The sequence below is a fragment of the Furipterus horrens genome, unplaced genomic scaffold (assembly GCF_987537825.1).
Source record: "Furipterus horrens unplaced genomic scaffold, mFurHor1.1.pri manual_scaffold_2, whole genome shotgun sequence".
NCBI lineage: Eukaryota > Metazoa > Chordata > Mammalia > Chiroptera > Furipteridae > Furipterus > Furipterus horrens.
The window spans coordinates 78333416-78347041 of record NW_028327172.1 but is presented as its reverse complement, the minus strand read 5'-3'; the positions used below and the strand labels follow the sequence as shown (position 1 = coordinate 78347041).

At 38.4% G+C, this 13626-nt stretch overlaps 1 protein-coding gene across 1 annotated transcript in view; it reads right to left on the bottom strand.

Moving 5' to 3' along the window:
- The window catches only part of LOC150018872 (putative ATP-dependent RNA helicase DDX10), a 324877-nt gene that overhangs the window by 42341 nt on the left and 268910 nt on the right, over positions 1-13626 (bottom strand). The window contains exon 17 of the mRNA XM_090265897.1: positions 4612-4748. Within this exon, the coding sequence (XP_090122023.1) occupies positions 4612-4748 (137 nt within the window). The remainder of the gene's footprint in view (positions 1-4611; positions 4749-13626) is intronic.

Here is a 13626-nt window from a genome sequence, read left to right as displayed (position 1 = left end):
TCAGCAAAATATTGGCAAACAGGATCCAGCAATACATCAAAAAGATCATACACCACGATCAAGTGGGATTCACCCCATGGATGCAAGGATGGTTTAATATTTGCAAATCAATAAATATAATACATCACCTAAACAAAATGAAAGACAAAAATCACATGATCATATCAATAGATGCAGAAAAAGCATTTGATAAAGTACAACACCCATTTATAATGAAAACACTGAGCAAAATGGGAATAGAGGGAGCATACCTTAACATAATAAAGGCCATATATGAGAAACCTGAAGCCAACATCATACTCAATGGACAAAAACTGAAAACATTCCCCCTGAAATCAGGAACAAGACAAGGATGTCCAGTCTCTCCACTCCTGTTCAACATAGTGATGGAAGTCCTAGCCACAGCAATCAGACAAGAAAAAGAAATAAAAGGCATCCAAATTGGGAAAGAAGAAGTAAAACTATCATTATATGCAGATGACATGATAGTATACATAGGAAACCCTATAAACTCTACTAAAAGACTGCTTGATATAATAAGTGAATTTGGCAAAATAGCAGGGTACAAAATAAATATACAGAAATCTAAGGCATTTCTGTACACCAACAATAAAATATCAGAGACAGAGACAAAAAAGAAAATGACATTTACTATAGCAACAAGAAAAATAAAGTACCTAGGAATAAATTTAACCAAAGAGATAAAAGACCTGTACTCTGAAAATTACGTAACATTGAAGAAAGAAATGAAGGAAGATACAAATAAATGGAAGCAAATACCATGTTCTTGGATGGGAAGAATCAACATCATCAAAATGGCCATACTACCCAAAGCAATTTACAGATTCAATGCAATCCCTATTAAAATACCAATGACATATTTCACAGACCTAGAACAAATACTCCAAAAATTCATATGGAACCACAAAAGACCCCGAGTAGCAAAAGCAATCCTGAGACAGAAGAACACAGCAGGAGGAATCACAATACCAGACAACAAACAATACTACAAAGCCACTGTGATCAAAACAGTCTGGTACTGGCATAAGAACAGACATAGAGATCAGTGGAACAGAATAGAGAGGCCAGAAATAAATCCAGGATTACATGGTCAACTAATATTTGATAAAGGAGGAAGGAACAGAAAATGGGGTGAGACGAGTCTCTTTAACAAATGGTGCTGGGAGAACTGGACAGGGACGTAAAATGAAACTAGACCACCAACTTACACCACACATGAGAATAAACTCAAGATGGATCAAAGTCTTAAATGTAAGCTGTGACACCATGAAAGTCCTAAAGGAAAACATAGGCAGGAAAATTTCAGATATCCCACATAACAATATTTTCACGGATACATCTCCTAAGGCAAGAGAAATAAAGGAAAAAATAAACAAATGGGACTACATCAAACTAAAGAGTTTCTGCTCAGCAAAAGAAAACATTAGCAAAATGAAAAGAAAACCATATGGGAAAACATATTTGCCAATGATATCTCAGACAGGGGACTGATCTCCAAAATATATAATCAGCTTATACGACTCAACATCAAGAAAACAGACAACCCAATTAAAAAATGGGCAAAGGAACTGAACAAACACTTCTCCGAAGAGGACATACAGAAGGTCAATAGACACATGAAAAAATGCTCAACATCACTAGCCATCAGAGAGATGTAAATAAAAACCACAATGAGATACCACCTCACACCAGTCAGAATGGCCATCATCAACAAATCAACAAACAAGTGCTGGCGAGGATGTGGAGAAACGGGAACCCTACTGTACTGTTGGTGGGAATGCAGACTTGTGCAGCCACTATGGAAAACAGTATGGAATTTCCTCAAAAAACTAAAAATGGAACTGCCTTTTGAACCAGCGATTCCACTGCTAGGATGATGCCCGAAAAATCCTAAAACCCTAATTCAGAAGAACTTATTCACCCCTATGTTCATAGTAACACTGTTTACAATAGCTAAGTTCTGGAAACAGCCTAAGTGCCCATCTGTAGATGAGTGGATCAAAAAACTGTGGTACATTTACACAATGGAATACTATGCAGCAGAAAGAAAGAAGGAATTCCTGTCATTTGCGACAACATGGATGGAACTAGAGAGAATTATGCTTAGTGAAATAAGCCAGGCAAAGAAAGAAAAATATCATATGATATCACCTAATACAGGAAACTAAAGAACAACATAAACAAACGAACTAAATAGGACAAGGAGCAGAATAACAGTCAATAAGGGGGTGGGGGTAGGGAGAGAAGTGGGATAAGTAAGGGAAGGGTTTAGTCAAGGAACGTGTATAAACGACTCATGGACATGGACAACGGGGAGGGATATGATTGTGGGAGAAGGGGTGGGCTGGGTGGGGGGGAGCAATAGGGGAAAAATGGGACAACTGTAATTGAAAAACCAAAAAATAAAATTAAAATAAATAAGTAAATAAATAAATAAATGGATAAAGGAATAAAGCCCTTGTTGATATTCTCTTCAACAAAAGAATTTTTCTTCATCTTAAGATAAGTTTATCAATTCCTTTCAATTTCCACTAATGCGGAGTTACTACTAGCTGTGCCTGAAATTACAATCATTTTAATTTTCATGTCATGCTTAAATATTTTCCCTTTAAATTAGAATGCTTTGTCATCTCAAGCTACTTCTACTTTCATGTCCATCACCATTGTACTATCTGAACTTGGTTTCTTCCAATTCTCCATCCATCTGTTCTGTCATCTCTTGTATCATCATTTAAGCTATTTAGGGCCAACTGCATAGCTGCTTATCATTATGTTACTCTTTAAATCTCTTTCACCAATCAATCAATTCAAATATTTCTGGGTCTTCTTTGTGTCCATGACATTAACATAGGGGACAGGAGTAGTGGCTGGAGTGGGATGTATTGGTACAAAAAGACTGAGTTTCTATCTATGAAGCATTTACAGGCTAATTAAGAGGCTAATACACATACAGCTATTAGGCAACAGATCATATTAACTATGTGGTAGCAAGGAAATGTCACTCTGAGAGTAAGAAATGTCAGAAGAATGAAATGAAATGTCTGCTATACACAGATTAAGGATAACCCAGAAACTATCCTTAAAAAAATTAGGAAAAAAATTCTTATGAATCAGATACAGAAGGAATGGTGACATCTTGACAACGACTTTAAAAGGCTGGTTCTATTTCAGAAGTATGTTAGATGCACAAAATATGGCTGCAGGACAAACTCTTAAAAACCAATTAATGTTCACTACAGAGAGTAAAATTACACAGAAACATTAATGATATAAAGTCATATGTGTTAAGTTAGATCACATCTATCAAAACAGAGATCCCATAAACCACTCTCAAAGAGAAACATTTATGTAAGAACAGAAGGAGTAGCAAAGTTAAGCATATTGATAGTTTAGGTTTTGACATGTACATTAAGGAACTTTCTGAAGCAGTGTGTATATTTACTCTTAAAAGTCAATTTCTAAAGATTAGGAACATGCCCTGAACCTAAATTATTTAGCTGTACTGCACACGTATATCTTTCTAAATCCCAATCAAACCTTTTCACCTGTGGCGCCTCTTGCATTAGGTAAAGCTATTTCCCACTACCTTGTTGGCAAATACACTATAAAATTATTATATCCACTACCTAAGTCCAATAGCAAATGTCTCAAGTTGCTGGCATCATTTGGGAAGACTATATCTTGGACATAATTTTCACTATTACAAAAATAATTCTATATTTAAATGAACACAAGATTAAAATGAAAAGTAGCTCTAAAACGACCTCCCTACAGCATTTTCTCCTTAGGGGATCATCTTTTTAAGATCTTTTCAAAATGCTCTTACTTAAAACCAGTTATGTCTCTCTGTGGCCTATTTCTCCAATTCTACCTGGCCTAGCACTTAGGGGTTTCATCAAGCTTCCTCCTCCCTTCAATCATATTAACTTCATTTGTCATTAGTACTACCTTCTGCCCAAACAGCAGTGTTGGTTTAAAATGTCCACAAAGTTCAATGTCCTCGACTTTTAAATCAATAGAATCTCAATGTAACCTAACATACAGTACTCTGAAAACAAATGCTAAGTAAATCATACTATTATACAATTCATCACATTTCATTTGTTTTGGACATGGTAGCAAATCAGTCTACATTACAAATGAACAGATTTTAAATTTAGAGAATTTGTCAAAGGCTGTTTATGGGTAAGCTTTCCATTATTTTATGCATTTGTTGCTTAATTTTATATCACAAAATGTGAAAATATAATGGTCCCTTTTTCAAATTCAGAGACAATTTTTAACAACACTCTCAATGGAGTCCTTTGACAGTGAATCCAAATAAAATCCTGCCTGTTTGCATTAAATATACCCTAGTGCATCAAATACATAAGCATAAAGGATTCACACACAAAAAGGAGATAAGAAGGAAAAAAGAATAAAAAAAAAGAAAATATAAGTTTTATAATACTCATATCTGTTAACAGGGATTACAGAAACAATAAGCGAGCCCATAAAATGATGATAAGAGCATGAGACATTTGTCTTTATAACATCTATAGAATTAAAAGGAGACTTGTATACTTAATGTCATCAACAGTAAAAACATACCTTATTTTATTTTCCATATCTTCACTATCTGATTCTTCAGAACTTCTGTACTTATCTGGATCTGGAAGTGTGCTTGGATCAAACCCATCATCATCATCATCACTCCAATCCAGAAAGGCTTCTTCTTCATCTTTGGCCTAAGAAAACACAAGAGATATTATGGTTTAAGAAACAGCTGATGAATAATCAGGTCTTTATTTCTAGGTACAAATAAATACTCCTCTAATTGAGATCCTCAAATTAGAAGCCCTTTATACTGGTAAAAACCTCTATACGACTTTAAGAACCATAATTGTTTACAAAGAGAAAGAAAACATGTCATTTCAACAACATAATGAAATATAATACGGTCCTGAAAGTAAGTCACCATTGTCTCTCAAATGCAATATTGGGGAAAATTATAAGTTTTCTTACTTCCATGTAACTCAACTATCAAAGAAATATAAAACAAAGTGGCTTTCATGCTCCTGTCCACACACATGTAAATTTCAAAATTACCCAAAATATTAGGTGAAAATATAAAAAGCCAGAAGAGTACAGACACCCTTTTTGCCTGATGACTTTGATCACTTTATAACAACCATAATTAAGTTTTAAAATGTCAATCAAATATGTACAAACTCATTAACAATACAGGGTCTTCTAAATTCAACTGTAAGTATAAAGTCAATGGGAGAGTAACAATGGGAAAGGAAAGAAATACAAAGAGAAGAAAAGTACTAACATATGGAAGAACTTGGGAACTATCCACTTTCATACAACTAGGTACGAAGCTGAGCTTCTTTTGCACTGGGTTTAGTAGTTTATTTTCGTCAAGGAACAAAGGGATTCAATGTTAAAATAAACTTACTACCTATTTATGTAATAAACATCACTTATAACAAATTTATTTCTGGCATTCTGGTTTTGTCACCTAGTTGATAAGAAACACAAATAAGTATTTCCACATGCATTTAAAAGATTATAAGTAGGTCAAAAAAGATCTGGATGAGTTTCTTTCAACTGTCATCTTTATAATTCTTCTTCACACCATGTGAGACAAACTTCAATGATATTTTGTTTTCAAATGCTCTTTCCCAGAAACTAGAAACTTAAAAGTGCATAGCAACTAACTATGCAGGCCATTATAGAATTCCTGTAATTTTTGAACAGCTCTCACTTGATAACCTTGAAACATAACAAAAGAAAAAAGATACAAAGAAAAGAAGGATTAGTCATCACTGCTTAAGTCCCTTATTGCTTTTCTGGTAATGCTCCTTGCTAAAAATAAAAGGTCTGGAAACAAATATCCGAGCAGGGGGAAGGCTGCCATCAGAAGCAGTCAGCAGCACACTTGATAGCATACTGCACGGTCTACTTAAAAATAATCAGGGATATCAACAAAAATTGAATGTCATCATATACTCACAAACACTAATCTCCTGGGCTACAAGATACTTCCAATTTTCCAGCTAGATGCTCTTAAAGGAATTTACTGTGTCTGAAAGTGGAGACAGTACAGACTCAAAAATAATTCTCAAGATTTTTGGCCTCAGGTAACCTTTATATTTAAAAAGTATAAAGGACTCTACAGAGCTTCTGGACTCATTTTCATGAGAGACAGCACAAATACTCTGATACATCTATCACCTCCCGACTGATTGTGACACCTCAGTGTGTCGGGACACCATCACTGTAAACTCGCTACTATAAAAGGAAACGATTTAAGTATTTTAGCAGGAGAGTAATTAAATGTGTGCCTTAGAGATACTGGCACCCTGGCAGCAATGGGAAGGCTGGTTAAAGGAAATATGATTCGAAGGTAGGACATCAGTTTAAAAACACAATCTAAGTGAGACAGGGTATTGATTCAATGAAGAATATGTGAGTGGAGATGGAGGTAGGGGCAGGAATGAGAGATGTTAAGGAAGAAGAACCAACTGACTGTTGGGAGTACATGTGAATATACTCCAGAGAATCAATATGGGCAGAAGCATAATTGGACATGTTAAATATGGTCTAAGAAAGCAGTTTAGTAAATATTGTGAAGGTGCCTTAAGAAAATACCTTTATTCAACAAGGAGCTATTATATGTGCCAGATATACTAATAGGTTCTGGGGATGCACCAGTAAACAAGACAAAGTCCCTGCCGTGATGATAAACTGTTCTAGGACAGCTACCCACATAAGCCCTAAAATGAAAGCCACGTTTTGCTAATTCTGAGGAACAGCCAAAATAAGAGTGAACTGACTCCACTGGCTCTGCTAAATGCCTAACATCTGATAGAATTGTCTTCGACTTGTGGATCCCCTAACATGTAACTGACTATGGAGCCTCCCTTTCAATATACTCTCTCTTCAGGTATTTCCAGGTTGGAAACTGTAACTACTTCTCTCTGACTTACCATTTTCCCACCTCTCTCCACCCTCCCAACTCAAAACAAGAACCAAGAACACCCACTTTCACACCCACACTCCTCTGTTGCAGCGCTGAGAAATAAAAGAAAAAGTAGGCCACACACACACAGAGATCAGGGTCACCTCTATGAAATGGCTGTTCCTGAAATACAGTTTCAAAACTTCTAAGGAAAATATTGTGCCTAAAATAGGAATTAACTTCCCTAAAACAATTACTTAGAGGATTCAATTATAAGTAGGACAGATGAAAATAAATATCTGAAAACGAAATGTAACCTAGGTAGTTTTTACTTTTTCAGTTTCGATGACGGAAAGAAACAGATGAGAAGTAGCACTCGCCTATAACAAATTTACTCAGTGCTCTGACATACATTATCTTACTTGATTGCTCTCCAAACCGTATGAAGTAGGAAGAAAAAAAGTTATTGTTCCCATTTTCAAAGCTGTGATTTAGATGGCTAAATAACTTAACCTGGACATACGCTAGATCTTCTCTTATATCAGAATCAACTATATTTTATAAATGTCATAAAACATTCCCACTCCCTGGGTTTCCCAAGCCTCTATTCTGTCCTGTGTGAATGTTGCACCAGCTTCCTCGTGAATCTCCCTGTAACCACTCTTCACCTCCTTTTGATCACTCCCATTCTCTGTTGTGATTAGAATGTTGGTTTTACATTTTTTAAATGTTTCAGTTCTAATTGTGCCTATTACCTGCTTCCAACCTTCTAAACCACACTCCTTTGGGTGCTGGAACAAGTCAAGCCCCTTGCCACCTCGGAGTTTTCGCACCCGCTGTTTTCTCTACTGGAACCTCCTCTACTTCCTCTTACCTGGTCTGTGGCTCCAAACACATGGTGTGTTTTCAACATCAATTCTCCAGCACCAAATGAGTCTCTATCAATTCAATTCAATTCTGACACTACGCAGGGTTAACATAGACCCCGTGGGTAAAAAGTCCCACTAGAATATGCATAGTTCAGTTGCCACCTGTAAACAGGATCTCCAAGTTACCTGCACTTCTGCCTGGCTGACTATGAATTCAGAGATTCTCATGACCCCTTCCTCAGATTTGACAATTTTCTAGAATGACTCACAGAACTCATGACAGTTATGATTACCATTCTAATTATTAAAGATACAACTCAGGAACAACCCAACACAACAGATGCATAGGACAAGGTATGGAGTGGGGACAGGTGCACAGCTTCCATGGTCTCTCCAGGTGAGCCACCTTCCCAGCACATCGAGGCATTCACCAACACAGAAATTCTTGACACTTTATCGTTCAAGAGTTCTTGTATCTTTCTTTCCAGCCCCAATTTCCTCCCTAGAGATGTGAGCGTGGGACTAAAAGTTCCCATCCTCTAATCATGTGTTCGGTCCTTCTGGTGACCAGTTCCCATTCTGAAGTTACCTAGAGATCCCAGCCTGAGTCAGTCACTTCTTTAGCATAAACTCAAGTGTGCTGGGCAGGCTCCTTAAGAGCAAGACACTTCTAACACTCAGGAAACTGCAAGCGTTTTAGGAGTGCAGTGTCAGGAACCACGGTCAAAGAGCAAATATATTTGTTATTATACCATACCCAGTCAACTTCAATTCATCATGTTTTCTCATGTAATACATGGTGTATTTCCTTTACTTGTTTTTCTTCCTGAGACATTCACAACCACAGCAAAACCAAAAACAAAAACCAAAAAAACAAAACTGAAATCCTGTTGTTAAAATTGAGACAGCAAAAAATGTCTTGATAAAAAATGTAACACACTTGAGACTTTATTAAAAGAAAAATTAAAGTTATATAACTCTAGGACATCTCTGAGAAATGGAGAGGAGGGTTGATATGGGGGAGGTGAAAGAAAAAAATATTTTTTAAGTATATTTTATTGATTATATTGTTACAGTAGTTCCAATTTTTTTTCCCTTTGTTCCCCTCTGCCCAGTACCCCCCTTCCCTCCAGCATTCCCACCCCTCTTACTTCATGTCCATGGGTCGTGCATATAAGTTCTGTGGCTTCACCCTTTCCTATATTATCCTTAACTTCATCCCGTCTATTTTGTACCAATCAATTATGCTTCTTAATCCCTGCACCATTTTTCCATTTCTCCCCCTCGCCCCTTCCAGCTAATAACCCTCCAAATGATCCCCATACTTGTGATTCTGTTCCTATTCTGGTTTCCTTAGTTGGATTTTGTTTTTATATTTTAGATTCAGTTTTTGATAGTTGTGAGTTTGTTGTCATTTTAGTGTTCATAGTTTTGATCTTCTTTTTCTTAAGTAAGTTCCTTTGACATTTCATATAATAATGGCTTGGTGATGATGAACTCCTTTAGCTTTACCTCGTTTGGAAAGCACTTCATCTGCCCTTCCATTCCAAATGACAGCTTTGCTGGATAGAGTAATCCTGGTTGCGGGTTACCTTTCATGACATTGAATACTTCTTGCCAGTCCCTTTCTGCTTGCAAAGTGTCCTCTGAGAAATCAGCTGATAGTCCTATAGGCACCCCTCTGTAGGCAACTCTCTGCCTCTCTCTTGCTGCCCCCAGGACTCTGTCTTTAGCTTTCACCTTTGGCATCTCAGTCATGATGTGTCCTGGTGTGGTTCCCTCTGGGTCCAGCTCGCACGGGACCCTCTGTGCTTCCCAGACCTGTATATCCATCTCCTTCACAAAATTTTAGAAGTTTTCCTCATTTTTTTCAATTCTTGTTTCCTCATTCTGCACTGGTTGACCGTTTTTTTCTTTCTTATGTTCCAAATCATTTATTTGAAGCCCGGTTTCCTTCCCTTCACCATTGGTTTTTTTGTAGATTTTCCTTCGTTTCACTTAGCATAGCCTTCACTTCTTCTCTTATGCGTTTGCCGTACTCAAGCATATCTGTCAAGCCTGTGAGCGTCTTTATCATCAGTGTTTTGAATTCTGCGTCTGTTAGGTTGGCTATCTCTTCGTCACTTAGTTCTCCCACTGGAACCTTGATCCACTCCTCCTTTTGGCCCATACTTCTCTATCTCCTCATTCTGACAGGCTCCTGTGTTTGTTTGCCTCCACGTCCCAGGTAGAGCTGTCGCTCCTGTTACGTTGTAAGGGGTGGAGCCCTAGGGATTCATCAGTACAGGCGACCTGTATCACCACGTTGTGGCACTGTATGTGGGGGAGGGGTCTGAGAGGGAATAATGCCGCCTGCCCAGCACTCACCCCTTTTCCAGGCACCCCTCCCACCTCTGCACCAGACTGGCACCCCTCCAGCTGCTGCCATGGCCATCATTCCCAGAGTAGGGGTCCGGGGACATTCTAGGACCCTGGAGGCCCTTTAAACAAGCAGACTCTACTGAGAGACTGGCAGTTTACGCCTTCACCCCAACCCCCACCGGTCTGCACAGTCAGAAGAAATGAGGCTCGATATTCCCAGGTGCTGGGACCCTGAGCTGCTCAGTCCAGTGAGGAGCTGGGAACACTCTGCAGATGTCCCTCCCGACCTCAAAATGTGTGACTGCGCTTCACTTTCTGCTGGTCTGCCCCTGCCACCACTGCTGTTGCCACCACACTGAGTCCTCTTTACCCCAGCTCCGTCCCTCCCACCCATCTGAATGAGTACTTCTTCTCTACATCTCTGCTTGCTGGACCTCCATGCAGCTTGATCCTCTGGAACTTCTGGTTGTTTCTAGTTCTGAGGTAGTTGTATTCCTTCTTAGTTGTGGGGGGAGACGCAGCATGTCTGTCTATGCCTCCATCTTGGCCGGAAGTAATAGCAAAAATATTTTCCTGTACTATACAGAAAGTAAGAAATTTTCACTTAGCTCCTTAGTATGTGTTATTAGGCCAAAGACTTTAAATGTTATAAAATAAAAGGGAACGCGACAATTTCAATCACCTCAGTAGAGAGCAGAGGGGGAAGCCATATTCCATGCAATGGATGAAGGAGTAAATGATCCTGATTGCTGGCCAGTCAGTGATTATTATGAAGAAATTCTTTCAAAGTCTAAATATAGAGAATTAACTTTATTTATATGTTCCTGTATACCACATAGCATTAATAAAAATAAATAAAACAAACTTAAGAGTGATATTTAGATTTTAGTAATTTAATTCTATTTAGAATTTTAAAACAGAAGTCTTCCCATAGTATATGAATTAAAAAGCAGAATGTCAGTTTTGACACCTCAAAATTTCATGAGAAGGAAAAATTTCAAAATTCACGATAAATTCTTTCTGATCCTGACAAACAATATAAAGACCGTGAAAAAAGCACTGAGATCATACTTCAGTTTTCAAATTTAAAATAAAAGTTCTAATTGCTATTGACTGCCATCTGTGTTCAGTAGTTAAAGAGTTGGACTGATTTTTCAGATTTATCTAAGCTATAAATCCCAGGTACAAAGTTACAAAGAGAAAAAATTATTGAATCTTTTTTTCTGACTTATAAGAACAAAAAGGTTAATGATATTATTGACTGTGCCTGCTGAAAGTGAACATCTATATTCTAATGCAAATATGCAGAACAGTAAACACAGGAGAGCAGCTGACAGTGCTGAGAAACTGTTACAGAATGGGGGTCTCCAAAAATCCCCAGAGCCTGCGGGTTGGGGGATGGGGAAAGGAAACAGCTTTCAGGATGCCTTCACATGCCTGTGGCTAGTGGCCAGTGTCTTTGTTACGCAAATGGCTTTGATTCTCCCAAGGCCCCAGGAAGATGGGAGGGGTTTTGGACCATGGAATGGTGTGGCAAGAGCACACACAGCCTGTGTGAGGTTCTGTGAATGATCATTCACATGCCCACTGCGTCACAGGATGCAGTCAGGGATTTAAAAATAAGCGGCAGACATTTTAGGAGAAGAACACCATGTGGCTTTGAGAAGGAGAGAAAACCATGCCGCTTGGAAAGGAAAGGGAGAACTCCATGCAGTTTACAAGGAGGCTGGGAACTCCACCCAGTTCTGTATTAAAAGCTGGAGGGCACCACAACACAAGCAAAACCTCCCCAATCAGGATTGAATGATTAGGAGCTGCCAGTAAAGCTAAAACTGTATCTCTGACTTTTCTAAAACTAGCCTGGTTTGTTACGGGGAGGCAGAACTATGTGTTTGTGGGTGTTTTAAAGAAAATAAGACTTAACAGCAAAAATCCACAAATAATCTAAATCTATATAACCATTAAATAAACAATTCTTTTTCTTTTTACTAAACTCTGGTATTGAGAGTTAATGCTTCTGGTGGCGGGCAACTGGGCCCCTCATAACTGAACAGCCCATGGGTTCTGTTACAATTGGAGCAGCCTGTGGGTTCTGTTACAACATCACTGCTCCTGCTAATAATACTGTAATACTAACTGAAATACCTTAGATTATTTTCAGTTTATTTCTGTTTCCTAGAAACTTATTCCTTAATGGTGATGTTGGACCTAATGCTGATTTATATACTTGGTTCTTTGGTATCTGGCCAAAGAGAGTATTTTGTGCACTCCTAATATGCACTGGCTGAATTGCCACTGAAAACCTTAACTTTGATCAAGGGTCCAAAACTCTTCAATTGTAGAGATCCTATTCAGAAACATCCTGTCCTTCCTAACAGCCAGCATTTATAGAAATAGGCATAGAATGAGAGAAAGGCAACACATTTCAGCTCTGGCCACCTAACCACAAAGGAATCTGAGAAGACAGAAGAAATGCAGGATGTTAGGAGTTCCCAAAGCAATATCCAGGGGAACAAGTAGAGAGTTTAGACAAAAGGCATCTGTTTACAGAATTTCCCTCTTAAATCTAGCAGAGTTTAACCGAACTTCATTCAGTGCCTTCTTTATTTTTTCCAGGCATTCCAAAACAATAGGAATATTTGACTGAAGGACTATAAAGAGGCAATATAAATAACACATGAAGTGAACACAGTTAAGCACGGCAGACAAAAGGGCTGACACATGAATATTCAATCTCAAACAGCAAGTCCCAAATTTGGAAGGATCTTCAGAATTTGGAATACTTATTCAACTACTATTGACTGAACAATTGCTGTGTGCTGATCATTGCTATAAAAGAAGAAAGTAGTATGCAATAGCATGGCAGAAGAGCCTATGACTTAGCATTTTACCATTAACAAGACGTTTAGCAAAATAAAATTTCGTCTAAAACTGCCTTGCACAAAATTCATTATTCTTCCTAACTTGATTACTCACTTGCTTACTTGATATATGAATATCTCACAGATCCCAACAGAATACTGAGAATGCTACAATTTCATAACACCCTTTTAAATAATACTGCATCCCACTGTTGATTTTCTTTCTCTTCTTTCCAGAGGACAGTTACACTCGTCGTCGGCAGCCGTCCGTCTCGAGAGACGATGGTGTAGCTTCTTAAGAGTCTATCTGCAGCACCGAGAATGGCTGTGCAGTCCAACTCGGGAGTGACACGGTATCTGTCTCCTCCCGTGTTGAATCGACATCTTGCGATGATGCTGGAGTGTCCTCTCCAGTGAAGCTGAAGCTACAGAGCCTGGGCAGGGTGATATGGAGGGTCTGCTGTTGCCCATGCAGCAGACCCCCCCTCTCTTCGCAGCTGAAGGGTCCAAGGGAAAGACAGAGTCAATACAGCTTGGTTTCAGGTGCTCCGCAGGAGTTGCCGGTGTT